The 19662-nt window shown below is 43.1% G+C and overlaps 1 protein-coding gene across 1 annotated transcript in view; it reads left to right on the top strand.

Annotated features, from left to right (window-relative positions):
• saxo4 (stabilizer of axonemal microtubules 4) overlaps positions 1–19662 on the top strand; it is a 155971-nt gene that overhangs the window by 22874 nt on the left and 113435 nt on the right. Inside the window, exons 6-8 of the mRNA XM_072273144.1 lie at positions 11382–11494; positions 13907–13978; positions 19513–19599. Of these exons, the coding sequence (XP_072129245.1) occupies positions 11382–11494; positions 13907–13978; positions 19513–19599 (272 nt within the window). The remainder of the gene's footprint in view (positions 1–11381; positions 11495–13906; positions 13979–19512; positions 19600–19662) is intronic.

Below are 19662 nucleotides of genomic sequence, written 5' to 3'. Positions count from 1 at the left end.
GACAGTTTATAATGTAAGCAAATTTGCCCTCAATTTATACTTATATAAAGGAGCCAATAGATGTATAATTCAATTAGGCCATAAGACCATAAGACATAGGAACAGAATTAGGCCATGTGGCCCATCGAGTCTGCTCTACCATTCAATCATGGCTGATCCTTTTTCTTTATCCTCCTCAACCCCAATTCCCAGCCTTCTCCCTGTAACCTTTAATGCCATGACCAATCAAGAACCTATCAATCTCTGCCCTAAATACACCCAACGACCTGGCCTCCACAGCTGCATATGGCAACAAGTTCCACAAATTCACCACCCTTTGGCTAAATAAATTTCTCCCCATCTCCAGTTTGAAAGGCTGCCCCTCTATCCTGAGGCTGTGCCCTTTTGTCCTAGACTCTCCCATCATGGGAAGCATCCTTTCCGCATCTACTCTGTCTAGGCCTTTCAGCATTCGAAATGTTTCAATGAGATCCCCCCTCATCCTTCTGAATCCTAGCAAGTATAGACCCAGAGCCATCAAACATTCCTCATATGATAACCCTTTCATTCCTGGAATCATCCTTGTGAACCTCCTCTGGACCTTCTCCAATGCCAGCACATCTTTTCAAAGATGAGGGGCCCAAAATTGTTCACATACTCAGGGTGAGGCCTCACCAGTGCCTTATAAAGCCTCAGAATCACATCCCTGCTCTTGGATCCTAGACCTCTTGAAATTAATGCTAACTTGGCATTTGCCTTCCTCAGCACTGACTCGACCTGTAAGTTAACCTTTAGGGTGTTATGCACAAGGACTCCCAAGTCCCTTTGCATCTCAGATTTTTGGATTTTCTCCCCATTTAGAAAAGAGTTTTTTTCATTGGAATGGAATGTAAATAGTTTTACCATTTACAAAGAAAATTTCTTCCAAACCCAGGTCGTTAAACAAGTAAGTTACTAATCACTTTATATGAATGGCATCTCAAATTCAGTAATTAACATTGGCTAGTTAACATAATCACAGTATTATTTATGTAGTGCAATTGATTATCACTCTTGTGGTTAAGGATAAGAGAATCATGTTGGTCCTCGAGGTCAGTAGTACCTCATTCAAGCTGCCCTTCATAATGTGCAAAATACGAGACTATCACCAGATACCTGAGTAGTGCGGGACATACATATCCAGCACTGCAAATGCAGTTTCTGACAGGGATCACTCATTGGCTCCAAGGTTGCCAGTTACAAAGGGAAAATCTTTTATCCCAATTTAATTAGTCAATCTATAAAGTTCCTAAAATCTCTCCATTTAAGTCAACACTAAACCCGTGCTGTGTCTGTAAAAGTTAGAGGCTGTCATGTAACATAAACTGTGTAACTTAGCACAACACGTACAAGAGGTTGGAGGAATCTATGGAGAGGAATAAACAATCAACGTTAATAGTCTGAGACCCTTTATAAGGTTTGGAAAGGAAGGAGGAAGAAGCTAGAAAAGGAAGGTGCGAGGACTACAAGGAGCACAGGCTGGAAGGTAATAGGTGAAGCTAGGTGAGGGGGAAGGTACTTGAGTTGGTGGGGGGATGAAGTGAGAAGCTGGGAGGTGATAAGTGGAAAAGGTAAAGGGCTAAAGAAGAAAGAACGTGATAAGACAGGAGAGTGAATCATAGGAGAAAGGGATGGAGGAGGGACACCAGAGGGTGATGATAGGCTAGTGAGGAGAGGAGAATGGATATCAAAGAAGCCAGAAAGGGGAATGGAAGAAGAGAGAGAAGGTGCGAGTCCTTGTGCAGGATTCCCTGACGGTTAACTATGGTGGTATGGAAGGCAAATCCAACGTTAGGATTCATTTCAAGCGAACTAGAATACCAGAGAAAGTATGGAATGCAGAGGCCTTATAAGGCATTGGTCAGGCCACACCTAGAGTATTGTGAGCAGTTTTGGCCCCTTTATCTAGGAAAAGATGTGCTAGTAATGGAGCTGGTCCAGAGGAGGTTCACGAGAATGATTCGGGGAATGAATGGATTAATGGCTTTGGGCCTGAACTCATTGATGTTTAGAAGAACAAGGGGGGATCTTGTTGTATCCTATTAAAATTGAAGGGACTAGATCAGGGGTTCCCAATTTGAATTCACGGACCTCTCGGTTAATGATAGGATTTTGCAAATAAAATGACATGAGGCATTTTCTATTTAAGAAAAACCATAATTTATTGAACTCCAAAAACTGAACACAAACCACGTTAGATCAGCCTCTTAATGTGAACCCCAACTCAATGTCAGTAGTTGTGAATTACGTATGTTTCCACCAATTACATTACCCTCCAGAGGTCCCCTGAGAATTCACTGAAACTGGCATTGCGAGCCTGTCTGGAGCTTAGTTGAGCCACCTAGCATGGATCCTGTACTTTACGGGTGGAGGAACAGCAGGTGCCTCTGGCTCATCTAGAAGTGTGTTGACGCACTCATGGTTGTGACGTCCAGCAGGGGCATGGCAGCAGAACCCTCAAATCTTGGTGGGCTAGTTTAGACAATCTACCAAACACATTCAGTTTTACTCTGCTTATCTTTTCTCTCCATTCCAAAATGGGGAAAGTGCTACTGTAAGGGGGCCTAAGGGGATGTTGGAATGCATCATGCGGTCAAAAACAAACGAGGTAGAATGTAGGACGCCAGGAACCCAAGAGTGCTGTGCACCATGATGGGAGGTTAGGAGCAGGTGCAAAGGTGTTGAATTTAGTGAGGAATGTAGAACACTGTTGAGAGGCTGACTAGGCAATTATGAATCAGGAATATAATCACCTGGCACTTGTAACAGCTGCCTGTATACCAATACAGCTGCGGACAACTGAGGGCCCTCTCTTGGAGCTGTACTGAGCCCCAGCAGGACCAACGGGAGGCAATCATGCCAGCACTCATCCATCGGGAAAGCACCTTCAGAACAGTCTTTAAAGAGCAGTGGAACAGCTGACAGGCCATTGGACTGCGGGTGATAACGCTGTGGTGTGGTATAACCTAATGCCGAGGTTCTGGGCCATCGCAACCCAGGGGTCTGAAATGAATTTTGGGCCTGTGGTCAGAGGAAATATTATATGGGGTGACAAACAAAACAACCCAAGTGCTGATGAACACCCGAGCCTCATCTGCAGCCGTTGTTAATGCTAGACGACCTCTGGCCACTTGGTGGTACAGTCCACCATGGTAAGGAGGTGTGTGAAATCGTGGGAGGGGGAAGAAGACCAACAAAGTCCACATTGACATGGTCCAGTTGTTGCTCAGGGACCTCAAAAGTTGCCAATAGCATCTGAACATGATGGTTAACTTTTGCCCGCTGGCACTTCAGTCATGCAAGTCCTTTCGAAGACTGTGCCACACAAACTTCTATGCAGCCGGTTTCCGTGAGGCCTTCCAGCCCGGATGTGAGAGGCCATGTATGGAGTTAAAAACTGTCCAGATCCAGCTTGCGGGCACTATAGTGCGAGGACGATCGGTTGAGACATTGCAAAAGAGAGAAACACCAGCTTCCCTGAACTTAATGTCAGCAAACCACAAGCCCATGACTGCTGTTTAGTAAGCCCGGATCTCTGGTCAGTAACTTGGTCAGCTGCAATGCCAACATAGTCAATCACCATGTGTATGGCCTCAGTGGTTGGCCGTGAGAGGCAATCAGCCACAGCATTATTTTTTCCCTTGATACATTATAAATCAGTTGTAAACTCTGATATATAAACCAGGTGGCGTTGTTGCCATGCAGACCAAAGGAAAAGGAAAGGTACGTCGCATCCAGAGTTTCTCTGGTTAGCGGCCGATTTCCCTCCACGCCTGACGTAGTGGGGAACCGTGTATGAGGCAAGTTACAACAGTGGTTTGCCATTGCCTTCTGCCGGGTGAGTTTCCAAAGAGATCACCAGCTCGTAACCCAGCACGGATGGAAAGTGTGCCGGGGAGCCGGCTAGATTCGAACTCGGGACCTTTCGTCCCGAAGTCCGGCACTGATGCCGCTACGCCATCAGCCGGGTCTATGCAGACTATTAGTCTGATATTTTGGCCATCAAGTACACGGGGGATACGTAGTCAATGAGCACTGTGAAATGGCAACCCTCTTAGAAGAAAACAAAAATGGAAGAGAGCCAGATAGAGAATGTGAAGCTCATAGTCAAATGTGCTGTACTTCTTTTTGGGGGACAGAGATGCCGGCTGAAGAAGGCAAGTGGCTGCCATATGCCTGCAACCAACTGTTCACGCAGAGCACCCACAGCATAGTATCAGTAGTAATGGCTATGGGTGAGTTGGGGAGCAGGTGCACCAGCAGGGTAGTATTGGAAAGAGCTCATCTGGTATCATCAAAAGCCCTGGTCATGTACGCTGCCCAGTCAAGCACTAGGTTACAATATTGTCTTGAAGCGCACTATACAGGAGGAGTACAAGTTCAGCAGCTTGCAGAATGAAGTGATGATAGAAATTCAATATGCCTAAAAGCTCCTGTAATTTTTTTGTAGTAGATGGTGGTGTAAAATCCATAATAGTGAGTACTTTTGACAAGATGGGTTTCGCACTTTGTGCAGAGATGCGATGGCCAAGAAAGTCAATGGTTGACAACCCATGCTGGCATTTAGCAGGTTAATAGTCAACCTGCGTTGGCTTACGAGCTTGAAAAGTGTGCAGAGATGAGATACGTTTTTGTATTTGGATGTACTGGTGACAAGCATGTCATTCAGGTAAACTAAAAGAAAGTCTGTAAGTCTTTTAATACATCAGCCGTTGGAAAGTTTTTGCTCCATTTTTCAGCCAAAATGGAATGTGCAGAAGCTCAAAGAGGCTAAATGGGGTTATCACAGCTAGATTGACTTTGGAAAAAATTAACTTTCCGGTTAAATGTGCGAAAAGTCTTGGATACGTGGGACTGGGTAACGATGGGGGTGGTGGCTTCATTAAGGCTTCGGCAATTCCCACATAGGCAGCAACCACCGTCAGACTTAGGGACGATATGGAGGGTTGAACCCTAGGGGCTATTCGACTAGCATACAATTCCGAGTCACTCCATGTTTGCAAACTCAGCCGTTGTGGTTTTAGCTTTTCTGGGTGCTGTCTATGCGTGTGGGCATGGACTGGTAGGTCATTTTTGGGAATGTAGCGCTCAATTCCATGTTTTGTGACTGCAGTGGAGAATGTGGACTTGGTGAGGTTTGGGAATAAACTCAGTCATGTAAACTCAGATGTGGTGTTTCATGTGCTTGACGTGTGCTTGACGATTTCATTGTGGGGATCTTACTCACAAAAAATCTGCACCATGCAGAGGTCTAGCCGCTTTAGCCTTCATGACGTTCCAGGTGTAACTTCTCCCTCTGAAGCAGAGCATCATCTCCCATGGCCCATAAGTCTGGATCCTTCTGCTGTTGGCAGCCTCCAGTGAAGTTTTGACTTGTCATCAATAGGCGATGCTGGTAGCACACTAACCTGAGCTATTATGTCACATAGGAAGCGTCACACTGAAAGGATGTCCGTAATGAGCAGTAGACGACCCTGGCACCTGGAAACCACAGTGTTCACAGACCTCTGATGTCCCAATGCGCAGGTACTGTTAAAGCTGCAAGGCAGTCAGCACTAACTAGTGTTTGTACCAAGTGAGTGTGGTAAAACACAGACCTGGTATAGTCTGTTTGCAGCATTAGTTAGCAGTATTTTTCGCATGCTTTCATTGGAGACCTTACTGAACAGGCATATTGAGCCAAGGAAAAGAGGAGGAATTGTGCACTACTGCTTGGCTGAGTGTAGACTATCAACCATTTTAGTAAGCTCCCTATTGTCTTTCATGGGTGCATTAGTGAGGGCTATGCAAACTTGATCAGGCATTTGCTGCATGAAGAGTTCTTTAAAAATAAAACACGGATTGTGATTTTCCAGGGGAGACACCATGTGGTCCATTTGCTCTGATGGCTGAGCATTGCTGAGGCCAGGCAAGGAGAGCAACTGCTGGCATGCTCAGACTCCAGTTGTCGAAAGGTCTGTAAAAGGTGAATTCTCTACAATCTGTATAGATCCTGTTTGGGCACGTGTTCTAGTGGACTCACCACTCTTGCAGCCATGCAGTTTCCAAGTGACACTACCACATAGAAGAATTTGGTGTCTTCGACATTGATTTCTTGCAGCTTGAATTGGGCTTCGGCTTCTACAAACCAATCAACGGCATTTTGCTCCCAAAACTCTGGCAGCTTCAAAGCAACTGCACGGGCCGACATGTTCAATAGCTGTGGAGATTGTCCTAGAGCATCAGGGTTACTAATGTAGTTTTTTGCAAATAAAATGATGTGAGGCATTTTATGTTTAAGAAAAAACATAACAAGTCATTTATTGAACTCCAAAAACTGAATACCAAGATACCAAGCATGGTAAAAGCCCCTTTTGTAGTTATATCACTATATCAGACCGTCCTGTTAAAGGGAACCCCTACTCAATGTCGGTGGTTATGAATTATGCACTGTACATTTTCCACCAATTACATTAACCTACAGTAGGAATCCATGGCATAAAAAAGGTTGTGAACCCTTGGCTGAGATAAAGTGGACGTAGAGAGGATGTTTCCTATAGTGGGGGAATTTAGGAATGGAGCGCACAGCCCCAGACTAGAGTAACATCCATTTAGAAAAGAGATGAGAAGCAACTTCTTTAGCCAGAGAATAGTGTTCATTATGTGGAATTCATTGCCATGGATGACTACAGAGACCGTCATTGAATATATTTAAAGCGGAAGTTGATAGGCTCTTGTTTAGCCAGGCGGCAAAGTTTACAGGGCGAAGGCAGGAGAATGGTGTTGAGAGGGATAATAAATCAGCCATGGTGGAATGCTGGAGCTGACACAATGGGCTGGATGGCCCAAGTCTGTTCTGTCTTATGTCTTATTGTGTAAATCAGTCCCCTTCATTCATTCTGGACTACTTCACTAAATCAGCAAAAAAATAAGATAATTCATAAAGATTGGAGATCAGACAGCGAGCTTTTCTAGCTTGTATTTTACTCACACAATGTATTTTATTGTCAACTGAACTCTCCAGGGATTATCAATTTATGAAGTTATTTTCAAAGGTTCAAAGGTTAATTTTATTGTTAAAGTATGCAATGTACAATACAACTCTGATATTCATCTTCTTCAGATAGCCATGATACACAGAAAAAATCTCGGGGGTCATTGAAAGAAAAGACATCAACTCCCCTCCCCACACAAAAAGGAAAAAGATGCAAAACTTGCAAACCCCAGTCTCCCATCCCCCTCCTTGCACAAAACGAAATGAAAGATCGCCCTCCTGGAGAACGGCAGCTGGAACATCAAATTCCCAACCCTCTCCCTTGCAAGAAAAACAGCGACCTGTGAAAAAGGATGGGTTAGACCTGAACTCAAAGGGATCCAATATCCTAGCGCGCATATTTAGTAGAACTGTTAGGGAGGGTTTGAACTAATTTGGCAAGGGGATGAGAACCAGAATCATAGGGCTGAGGAAGGGAAAAACAGAAATAAATCAAAGATAGCTGCTACAGAGATGATAGAAACGACAGGCAGGAGATGAGGCATAATCACAGCCAGTGGCATGAGTTACAGGGCAATAGAGGTGTGGTGCAGTTAAAACAGAAAACAACAAATACTGGAATGATAATGTTGTATTTGAATGCACGCAGCATAAGAAATAAAATGGACGATCTTGAAATTCAGCTACAGACTGGCAAGTACGACGTTGTGGCCATCTCTGAAACTTGGCTAAAGGATGGCCTGCCATTGGGAGCTGAACGTCCAAGGATATACGGTGTATCTGAAAGATAGGATAGTAGGCAGAGGGGGTGTTATGGCTCTGTGTATAAGAAATAATATTAAATCAGTGGAAAGAGATGACATAGAATTGGAAGGTATAGAGTCTCTATGGGTTGAATTAAGAAATGTCAAGGATAAAAGGATCCTAATGACAGTTGTATATAGGCCTCCAAACAGCAGACGGGATGTGGATTACAAATTACAGCAGGAGATAGGAAAGGCGTGTCAGAAAGGCAATGTCATGATAATCGTTGGGAATTTTAACATGAAAGTGAATTGGCAAAACCATGTCAGTACTGGACCTCAAGAGAGAGAATTTGTAGAATGTCTAAGGGATGGCTTTTCAGAACAGCTTGTTGTTGAGCCCACTTGGGGATTGGCTGTGCTGGATTGCGTGTTGTGTAATGATCTGGCGGTGATAAGAGAGCTAAAGGTTAAGGAACTCTTAGGGAACAATGATCACAATATGATCGAGTTCACATTGAAATTTGAAAGGGAAAAAATAAAATCCAATGTGTTGGTATTTCAGTGGAATAGAGGAAATTACAATGGCATGAGAGGGGACGTAGCCGAGGTTTACTGGAAAGGGACGTTTGCAGGAAGGACAGCAGAGCAGCAATGGCTGGAGTTCCTGCGAAAAATGAGGGAAGTGCAAGACAGATATATTCCAAATAAGAAGAAATTTTCAAAGGGAAGAAGGACACTACCGTGGCTGACAAGTGAAGTCAGAGCCAAAGTAAAAGCAAAAGAGAGGGTATACAAGAAAGCCAGAGATAGTGGGAAGATAGAGGATTGGGGAGCTTTTAACAACTTGCAGAAGGACACTAAGAAGGTCATTCAGAAGGAAAAGATGAATTACGAAAGGAAGCTGGCGACTAATATCAAAAAAGATACTAAAAGTTTTTTTAAGTATATAAAGAGTAAAAGAGAATCGAGGGTAGATATAGGACCAATACAAAATGACACTGGAGTTATTGTAATGAGAGATGCAGAGATGGCAGAGGAACTGAATGTGTATTTTGCATCAATCTTCACAGTGGAAGACAACTGCAGTGTACTGGACATTCAAGAGTGTCAGGGAAGTGAAGTATGAGCAGTGAAAATTGTGACTGAGAAGGTGGTCAGGAAGCTTAATGGTCTGAGGGTGGACACATCTCCAGGACCTGATGGAATGCAATCTTGGGTTCTGAAGGAAGTAGCTGGAGAGATTGCAGAGGCATTAACGATGATCTTTCAAGAATTGATAGATTCTGGCATTGTACCGGGTGACTGGAAAATTGCAAATGTTACTACACTATTTAAGAAGGGTGGGAGACAGCAGAAAGAAACTATAGACCTGTTAGCCTGACATCAGTGGTTGGGGAGTTGTTGGAATCGATTGTTAGAGATGAGATTACAGAATACCTGGAGGCACACGACAAGATAGGCCAAAGCCAGCATGGTTTCCTGAAAGGAAAACCTTGCCTGACTAACCTACTACAATTTTTTGAGGAAATTACAAGCAGGGTAGACAAAGGAGATGTAGTAGATGTGGTGTACTTGGATTTTCAGAAGGGCTTTGACAAGGTGCCGCACATGAGGCTGCTTAGCAAGATAAGAGCCCATGGAATACAGGGAAGTTACCAGCATGGGTGGAGTATTGGCTGGTTGGCAGAAAATAGAGTGCGGGAATAAAGGGATTCTATTCTGGCTGGCTGCCGGTTACCAGTGGAGTTCACAGGGGTGACCATTGCTTTTTACTATGTATGTCAATGATTTGGACTATGGGATTAATGGATTTGTGGCTAAATTTGCTGGTGGTACAAAGATAGGTAGAAGAGCAGGTAGTGTTGACTAAACAGAGAGCCTGCAAAGAGACTTAGATAGTTTAGGGGAATGGGCAAAGAAGTGGCTAATGAAATACAATGTTGGAAAGTGTATGGTCATGCACTTTGGTGAAATAAATAAATGGGCAGGCTATTATTTAGATGGAGCGAGAATTCAAAATGCAGAGATGCAAAGGGCCTTGTGCAAGACACCCTAAAGGTGAACCTCCAGATTGAGTCAGTTGTGAAGAAAGTGAATGCAATGTTGGCATTCATTTCTAGACGTATAGAATATAATAGTAGGGGTGTGATGTTGAGGCTCTATAAGGCACTCTTGAGACCATGCCTGGAGTATCGTGTGCAGTTTTGGTCTCCTTATTTTAGAAAGGATATATTAACATTGGAGAGGGTTCTGAGAAGATTTGCGAGATTGATTCCAGGAATAAAAGGGTTACTATATGAGGAATGTCTGGCAGGCTGTTGGGCTGTATTCCCTGGAGTTCAGGAGAATTAGGGGGGATCTCACAGAAACATTCCAAATGTTAAAAGGCCTGAACAGATTAGATATGGCAAAGTTATTCCCCATGGTAGGGGATTCTAGGACACGAGGGCACGACTTCAGGATTGAAGGATGTCCTTTTAGAACAGAGATGTGGAGAAATTACTTTAGTCAGAGGGTGGTAAATCTGTGGAATTTATTGTCACAAGCAGCTGTGGAGGTCAAGTCATTGGGTGTATGTAAGACAGGGATAGATAGGTTCTTGATTAGCCAGGGCATCAAAGGGTATGTGGTGAAAGCAGGGGAATGGGGATGACTGGAAGAATTAGATCAGTCCATGATTGAAATGGTGGAGCAGACTTGATGGGTCGAATGGCCTACTTTTGCTCCTATATTTTATGGTCTTATGGTCTAATGGTCTAATAGCCCCCTCTTCCACACAGAAAAACTATAAATCACCCACACAGAAAATCTAATAAGAACATCAGACCCTAATTCCCCAACCCCTCCTTCTCACATAAACTAACATATTGCCCACCTGGAACCCCACCTTGCCAATCAGCAACAAGAAAAAAAACACAGAATACTGAAGGAGAGCAATATAAACTACAGTGCAATATTCACATAAATCTTAGAATTATGAAAATTTGCTCCCGTCAGAATTGAGGAGAACAGTCACTCGATCTCATTCCTTCCACGAAGTGTGACTGCTGCTCCTCCTACCTGGCTGCCAACCGTTGTCAACCCATGGCCTCCATGGAGTGCACCCACTGACCTCCTCTGCATTTCCCTTGGTGCTTCAATCTTCCTCGGTGCTTCAAAATGGAGTCATTTATGGCCTCACGCCCAGCTCTGGTCTTCTGCACGAGGCAGCTCGTCCTTGCAGTCCTCTCCAGGGGAGCAGAGCGCTAGATCATTCGATTGAACTCCAAACTGTACGTCACAGGCTCCAACAGTTACTGAAACAGAATCAAGATAAGAAGGACAAGCAGAAAGCATAGAAAATGTGAAATAATGGAAGAGATTGGCTATCTGGAAGATGTCACCCAAGGAAACATTGTTTGCTGGCGCCATCTTGACCGGAAGGCTTTGCATTTATTTTCATTGATTTATTTGTGATATTTTGGTGGATATATCAGGATTGATTAGCTGTTATTTCTGTACTTGCTTTGTGATTAATCCAGTTTTGCTGTGCTTAAACATGTTGTTTGTGGAGAAGATTATGCCTTTTGAATTTTACATGTTCTACACATCTATATTCTGTCAGAAGTTGGCAAATTTCCACTGATAATTTTGTATATCAACAGCATTTTCTCAACATAAAACAGTTGGGAAAAAGGAGAACACCGGGTTCACAGAAGGCTCTGATCTGAGCCCCATTACCTTCCACCACCCATCGGCATATCAAGGTGACCAACCGGTAAGTTTGAAATAACGCATTGCAACTAATACTTGGCACCTGCCGTACATTTATGGTTCATCCCAAACATACTCGTTTTAATCTCTGTCAAAAAGTATATACCATTTAGCAACATCAGATTCACAATACTGCCTTATATGACATCAGCAGTATAGTACAAAGACAACAAAATTACTATAAATTACAAAATTAATTAATATTGCAAAAAAGAAATAACAAGATAGTGTTCATTGGTTCATGAAATTCCGAAATTTGATGGTGGAGGAGGAGAAACTGCTTTTGAATCATTAAGTGTGAGTCTTCAGGCTTGTAGTAACAAGAAGAGGGCATGTTACAGATGGTGAAGGTCCTTGTGATGAATGCCACGTTTTTGATGCATCACCTCTTCGTGTTGTCCTCACTGGTGGGGAGGGTTGTGCTCATGATGGAACTGGCTCAGCTTATAATCCTCTGCAGCTTTTTCGCAATCCTGTGCATTGCAGTCTGTATACCAGGCAGTTATGTAACCAATCCGAACATTCTCCTCTGTACATCTATAGAAATTGGTACAAATCTTTAGTGGCATACCAAATTTCCTCAAACTCCTAATAAAGTAGAGCTGCTGGTGTGCCTTCTTCATGACTACATCACCGTATTGGCCCCAGGATAGATCCCTCAAGACGTTGACACCCAGAAACTTAAAGCTGCTTACCCTATCCTTCGCTGATCTCTCAAAGACAGATGCGTTTTCTCCTGATTTCCCCTTCCTGAAGTCTATAGTCAATTCCTTAGTCTTTCTGATATTGAATTGAGGTTATTGTGTCAACACCACTCAACCAGCTAATCTATATCACTTCTGTATGCCTCCTTGTCACCATTTGGGAATTTACCAGTAACATAGTGTCATCTGTGAAATTATAGATGACATTTGAGCTGTGCCAAGCCACATAGTCATGCTTGGAGTAGAGCAGTGAGCTAAACATGCATCCTTGATGAGCACCTGTGTTGATTGTTGGTGAAGAGATGTTATCTTTGGTCCGTGTAGACTGTGGGCTCCAATGAGGAATTCAAGGATCTAGTTGCAGAGTGAGGTACAGAAGTTAAGATTTAAAAGCTTGTTGGTTAATACTGATGGTTTCCACTTGTTTCCCTTATCTCTTTAAAAACCATGATTTTCTCTTCACTGAATACGGAGCAGAATTATTCATTAAAAATCTCATCCATCTCCTGCAGCTGAAGACCTAGGTGGTCCTGCTGATCTCCAAGGGGCCCTACCCTTGCTATAGCCACATTTTACTATTAATATAGCTGTAGCACTCTTAAGTTTCCTTACCCATTACTTGCTAAATTCCCCTCATATCCTCTTTACCCTCCGGATACCCCTTACTACCGTGGGCTGAACTGCACTTCTGCATTCCAAGTGAAACTAAATAAATGACTGCTTGTAGAGAAATAGTGGAGACTAGCATTAGAGCAGTAGCTGGTAATTGCTTGTAGTTTGAAGTTTAGTTTTGCTTAGCTAAATTGTTGCTTTCCTCATCACTGGCCCACCATGCTTGAGATTAGAGTGCAGACATCACTCTGGCAGATATTACATTACATTATGTCGTACTTTGAATTCTCTGGGGGAGAATTAAAATGTTGTAATAATTCTGGTTGACTTCATGTCTCTGCAAAAAACATGACTTAAAAAGAAAGATTATGCTGAATAACCCTTGCATGACTGTCAAAGCTCTTTCTATATGTTCTGTGATAATGTCATACATGTGAGAATTCTGCACTGTTATGGCATGTTTCACATAGAATTTACCATTTATTGAAATAAACTGATGTTGATATTAATTGTCGGCAGTGAACGGCAATTCCTAGAACTGACATCTGAGAATAAATTCCAAAAGCAATATTACATGTAAAAGAACTCACACAAAATGCTGGTGAAACTCTGCAGGCCAGGCAGCATCTATGGAAAAGGGGGAACAGTCAATGCCTCGGGCATAGACCCTTCATCAGGACCTGATCAAGGACCTTGACCCGAAACATCAACTGTTTACTCTTTTCCATAGATGTTGCCTGGCCTGCTGAGTTCCACCAGCATGTGTGTGCATTGCTTGGATTTCTAACATCTGCAGACTTCCTCGTGTTTGTGATTGTATGTAAAGGAACCTTCAGGATGGAGGATATATTTTTGCTACAAAGAAATGGAAATATAATCACTGACACTGAAGGCTGCTGTGGTTTTTGTTTCATATGTACATTAATCTGAGAATTGATATACTAGGCATGTTGCCCTTATCAAGCCAGGAAACTGCTTAATAAATATGATTTTTACCATTGTTCTTGGCAGCATACATTCTACTTCGATCTGACCAGTGGTATGAGCTCCTCCTCTATCAGTTCAGCTCTATCTGACTCAAATATATGCTTTTTTTTTAGGGATACTGCACTGACCGGCCAACTGGAATCTCCCTCACAAAATCAGACTATCTACCATCCAGAACTCTACATGTTAGTAACTCCAAAAATAAGCTAATTTCATGAGGGGCAGAATGAAAAACATTTCAAAACAATCTGATTTTTCTGTTAAATGATTAGCATTTTAAATGAGAGTCACTAAATTAAGCTTCACAAAACACTGGAAGTTTCAGTTTGTTTAGGTGCCAAGAGATAATTTTATTCGCTCATTGCCTGAGTTGAAGCAATGTATAATTTAAAGATGACTTTGCTCTCAGGCATACAATTTGGAAGAAAGGAAGTGATTAATACTGCTAAACATTGGTAAAATAAAATTCCCCATTTAAAGAAATGTTTAACAGTATTTTAAAATACTTCAGTAGTTGTTTTAGATAAAATAAAGGAAATAACACCAATGACAAATACAGACAATAATGGTAAACGAGTTGATCCTCAGCGCAAAGGATTCTGATGTCAGTGGTACTTGAGTAGTTCATGGGGCTGTTGCTCTTAAATTGCCAGTTTGTGAATTATATTCAGAATTCACTTGTATTATGTGTGGCAGTGGGAGCACTGCAAATCCTAATAGACTAAGGATAAAATAGAATCAAAGAGTTTGGCTAAAAAAGTAACATTGCAGAATATTTCTGAAATATAAATCAAAGAAGGCAAGATGATTGAGGTAATTCCCATCACTCTAATTATTACTTTCAGGCATTGAAAAAGAATTATTTCCTAACTAAAGATTGGTATGGCTGTGTGCGCGGAGGTATAGCTATCCAGAAGAAGGTGTAACCCATCCCTTCCTCTGTTAAAGAGCCTTCATCCAGGAGCCTGGTCTCACTCAGGGCAATAATGTCGATGTAGCGCCTCAGCTCAGCAGCAATCAAGGCTGTTCTCCGGTGAGGTCTGTCAGAGATGCCATACGAGTCCAGGAGAGTCCTTACATTCCATGTTGCCAGTTTTAGGTTGTATTGTTTCTTATTTCGACCGCAGTAGTGGAATAACCCGATAAGTGCAGTAACCTATCCAGGTGAGTGATTGAATGGGCAATTTTTAGACCACCTTTTCTAAGCCCTTCCCCAACTGGGGTGAGCAGTGTGGCCCCTAAGTAGGGCTGCTCAGTCACACAGGGTTTGCTGAAAACAGCTGCCACTCAGTCCCAGCTGCCAGTGACTGAATACCCTGTGCTGCTGCCGTGCAGTGTTCTGACCAGGAGCTCCCAGTCCATTTGTATCTGCTCCCATTTTCAGACGCCCCATTGCCATCAGACTTCAACCATATGTAAGGTCCAGGTATTGTTCACCGCGGTCAGAGGTGGAGACCTGTGCAAGGAAGATTTTAAAGTGCCACACAGGGAACGCCATCCCCAGTCGCACTATCTTCATCATGATGAGGTAAATCCCGGTGGCAAGGGTGATCCCAGGACAACCGGTCCCACATCTTGGCTGCAGGAGGCTGCCGCGTCCTTGGTCTGTTAAGGCCCGTCTATTGCACGCCACCAGCGTATTGCTTTTCTGTTGGGGTGTGCTCCCTTAGCCTTGTCTCAACAGACTTACCACAAGGCAGTGGGGCTATTTGCCCATATCCGGGACAGTGGTTGACGGGCACCAGGGTGTGTCCACACAGTGGACCGTAAGATACCCAGTCTCCGTGTGTGGCCCCCGAGGAGGCACTGCAGGAGTCTTGGTGGTGGAGAGGCTCTGTACTGGCAGGAGGAGGCTTACACACTCATCTCCTCTTTTCACCCTCTATTAAGAAGGCTAGCCAGCGGCAATAGCAGCCATCTGCAGCAATAGTAGGGGCACATCACTCCTTTCTGCTGCTGGAAAGGTCCTGGCTAAGGTGATGCTTCAGAGACTCATTAGCAACATCACCGAGTCAATGCTGCCTGAATTGCAGTGTGGATTTAGGAAGAACAGGAGCACGATCGACATTATCTTCACAGCCCAGCAACTTCAGGAAAAGTGCCAGGAACAACAACAGGACCTGTTTATGGCCTTTATCGACCTCTCCAAAGCAGTCGACACTGTGCAAAGAGAGCTCTTATGGGATGTCCTCCTCAGGTTTGACTGTCCCAATAAATTTGTTAACATTCTCGGCAGTTCCACGTTGGGATGACTGCTCGGGTGACCATAGGAGGACAAGAGTCTGAGCCCTTCCTTGTACGCACAGGGGTGAGGCAGGGGTGTGTACTAGCACCAGTACTCTTTAACATCTTCCTCTTGTGTGTTACCAAGCTTCTCCAGAACGAGATTGAAGACAGCAGCAGTGTGGCAGTGAATGTCAGATTAGATGACAAACGCTTTGACATCAGGAGGCTCCGCGCAACCACCAAATTCCGTAGAGAGTGGGTCCTGGAGCTGCAGTATGCAGACGACTGTGCTCTTGTGGCCCATACTCCGGAGGATCTTCAGAATGTCCTTGCTGTGGCGGTGAGAGTGTACAGCAGGATGGGGCTGACTGTCAATACCACCAAGACAGAAGTGGTTTGCCAGTGGAGTACCAGTGTCCCACCCACTCTACCTGCCTTCACTGTTGGTGATGAAAAGCTGTCAGTAGTGCCATCTTTCAAATATCTGGGGAGCATTTTCTCTGAGGATAGCGGCATTGACAACGACATCCAGAGCCGCATTAAACAGGCATCAGCTGCCTTTGGGAGACTTCGGCGCAGAGTCTTTCAGAACAGGAGCCTTCGTCCTGCCACAAAGGTCACCGTATACCAAGCGGTCTGTGTCACCACTCTCCTTTATAGCTGTGAAGCTTGGGTAACCTACAGCCATCACATCAAGTCCTTGGAGCGCTTCCACATAAGCTGCCTCCAGAGCATCCTGGGAATTACCTGGCATAAGCAGGTACCTCACACTGAAATACTTGTAAAGACCAACTGCAGAAGTATTGAGGCCATGATCACCCAGTGGCTGGGGCACATGATAAGGATGCCCCCATGTCAGCTACTCCGCAGTGTTATACGGCCAGCTACATCATGGTCGATGCTCAGCTGGAGGGCCGAAGAAGCACTATAATGATCAGATGAAGAATGCTTTAAGAAAGGCAAGATCAGACCCAAGGACCTGGATGATGTTGCTGCTGATCGTACCACTTGGTGACAGCTGTGTAGGGACAGGTTTGTATTCTGGAGATGGAAAGAACAACCAGAAGACAGCACAAGACAGCCAGAAGAAATGCAGCCATAGTTGCCACCACTACCACATATACATGTCCCACCTGCAATAGAGCTTGTGGGTCCAGGATAGAACTGTATAGTCATCAAAGATCTCACCGTTAAAGGAGTGGACGTCATCATTGGATTTCGATGGACAACCGAAGAAGAAGAAGAAGATAGCTATTTTATCACATTACTGAAATGTAATTATTCAGCCTGTATAGTGAAAATATCTTGAGAAGTATCAAAGACATCAAAGGATTCACAATTGGAGGCCATAATATAAATAACACCAGATATGCTGATAACATCGTACTAATAGCTGACTCAGAAACAAAACTTCAAGAACTACTCACTATAGTGGCAGCAGAAAGTAATTGCAGAGGCCTGTCAATCAACACCAAGAATACAGAAAGCACGGTCATCTCCAGAAAGACAAACGTCCCACAATGTGTGATCAAGATCAGAAATACAAACATCAAACAAGTCAACAAATTCAAATATCTTGGCAGCCTAATAACAAGTAGTGGCAGGTGCGACACAGGTATCAAATACAGAATAGCAATGGTGAAAGAAGCTTTCCAAAAAAATGAAGGCCATATTAACAGACAGAAAGATGAGCACGTACACTAAAAACAGAATACTGCAGTGCTACATTTATTCTATCCTGACTTATGGAAGTGAATGCTGGACCATTTCTCCAGCAATGAAAAAGAGACTAGAAGCAGCTGAATTATGGTTCTACAGGAGAATGTTAAAAATATCGTGGACTACACACACATCAAATGAAGAAGTTCTCAGAAGAGCTCAAGCAGTTCGATCACTCATACCAACAATAAGAGAAAGACAACTCAGATTCCTGGGACACATCATGCGGAAAGATGAACTAGAAAAACTCATACTCTCTGGAAAGATTGAGGGGAGCAAACCTAGAGGAAGACCTTGGCTTATGTAGATCAAAAGCATAGCCAGGTGGCTGCACATCGAGGAAATAGAAGTCATCCAAAAAACGAAGGATAGATCTATATGGAAAACCATGGTCACCAAAGTCCGCATCGAATATGGTACCTAGATAGATAGACTGAAATGTCTCATGATACTGCTCCAGAGATGAATTGTTTTTAGCAACACAATGTGATTCATGCAAATTCAGTAAGTTTGGAAGCATTGCATGAACTCCAGGACGAACAACAGGTAAATATGATTTTTATTAGTTCAGGTATACTGAATAGCTATTAGCTCTTCTTTAAATATTATGAAGGAGTATTATCATTTATTGATGTAATAGTCCATCTATAGGAGATGCAATACAACTCAATTTTGCAGTGTTGCAGAATTCTGAGTGCTAGGACCAGAGAATGTCCAGTACTATGGCTGTACTTCAGTCCGAAACATCAGCTGTGCTTACTTCCATAGATGCTGCCTGGCCTGCTGAGTTCCTCCAGCATTTTGTGTTTGTCGCTTGGATTTCCAGCTTTTGCAGATTTTCTCTTGTTTGTGGTTTGCTTACATTTTGTGGCTATGCACTATCAATCAACTACGGGACGTGAATGTCATTTCAAGGTGAAGGAAATCGTGAATGGCGATAGGCTCTTCTAGCCGGTCATGACCCTCTATCTCCAAATGTATTGATGTTTTTTTTTCCAGCCCCCTACCATCAAAAACAAAGTTTTCTACTTTTTAATTCTTTAGTCAGGATAAAATTAATGCTGTGTATCAAATAGTACATTAAGACTGCATTTATCATCAATTCCTGCTTGTCCTGTTCAATATAAATCTTAACATGGGAACTGGTGGTTTATGGCTGATAACCCTAAGTTCAGTATTAGAGGCTTGACTGCTCCCTGAGTTGTGATATTATTTGTAAAAGCTTTCAGAGTCTATCTCGAGGAGCCGTTGGAATAAACAAACAAGAGAACAAGAGAAAATCTGCAGATGCTGGAAATCCAAGCAGCACACACAAAATGCTGGAGGAACTCAGCAGGCCAGGCAGCATTTATAGAGAAGAGTACAGTCGATGTTTCGGACTGAGACCCTTCAGTAGGACTGATGAAGCATCTAGGCCCAAAATGTCAAATGTACACTTTTCCAAGAAGTCTTGGTGGATGTGTTTAATACTTCATGCAGATGTCAGTTAATCCTGATGCTACATCCTGGATTTAGTAATGGTAAGGTTTCTCATTCATACCAATTATTCATTCATCTTGCCTGACAACTTCACATAATATTTGAGATCAACACTATACCGCAAACCAAAGTAAATAGACAGAAATAGAGGACAGCAGCAAATCAGTAGAATTTCATATTTATTATTATCAGTTTGTTTACATCTTTTAGCTATATTGAATACTGACAGAAGTCCATTGAGAAGTAGATTCCTTGCATGTAAAATTGACATATTTCTTTACTCTTTCATACACAGGGAGATGAATTTCTGCCTTCAATAGCAAATAGGTCAAATAGAGGCACCAGTTTCACAAATGAAGTCAGACTGTCATTGGACACAGTTGTAAGTACTGTTTCCATCAACTAATACAATTCACAGGTTGGTAGGTATATTCATTTTAATTCA

This window comes from Mobula birostris, chromosome 11 (assembly GCF_030028105.1).
Source record: "Mobula birostris isolate sMobBir1 chromosome 11, sMobBir1.hap1, whole genome shotgun sequence".
In the NCBI taxonomy this organism is placed as follows: domain Eukaryota; kingdom Metazoa; phylum Chordata; class Chondrichthyes; order Myliobatiformes; family Myliobatidae; genus Mobula; species Mobula birostris.
Note: the sequence above shows the minus strand (reverse complement) of the source record. Positions and strands in the feature narration are given on the sequence as shown.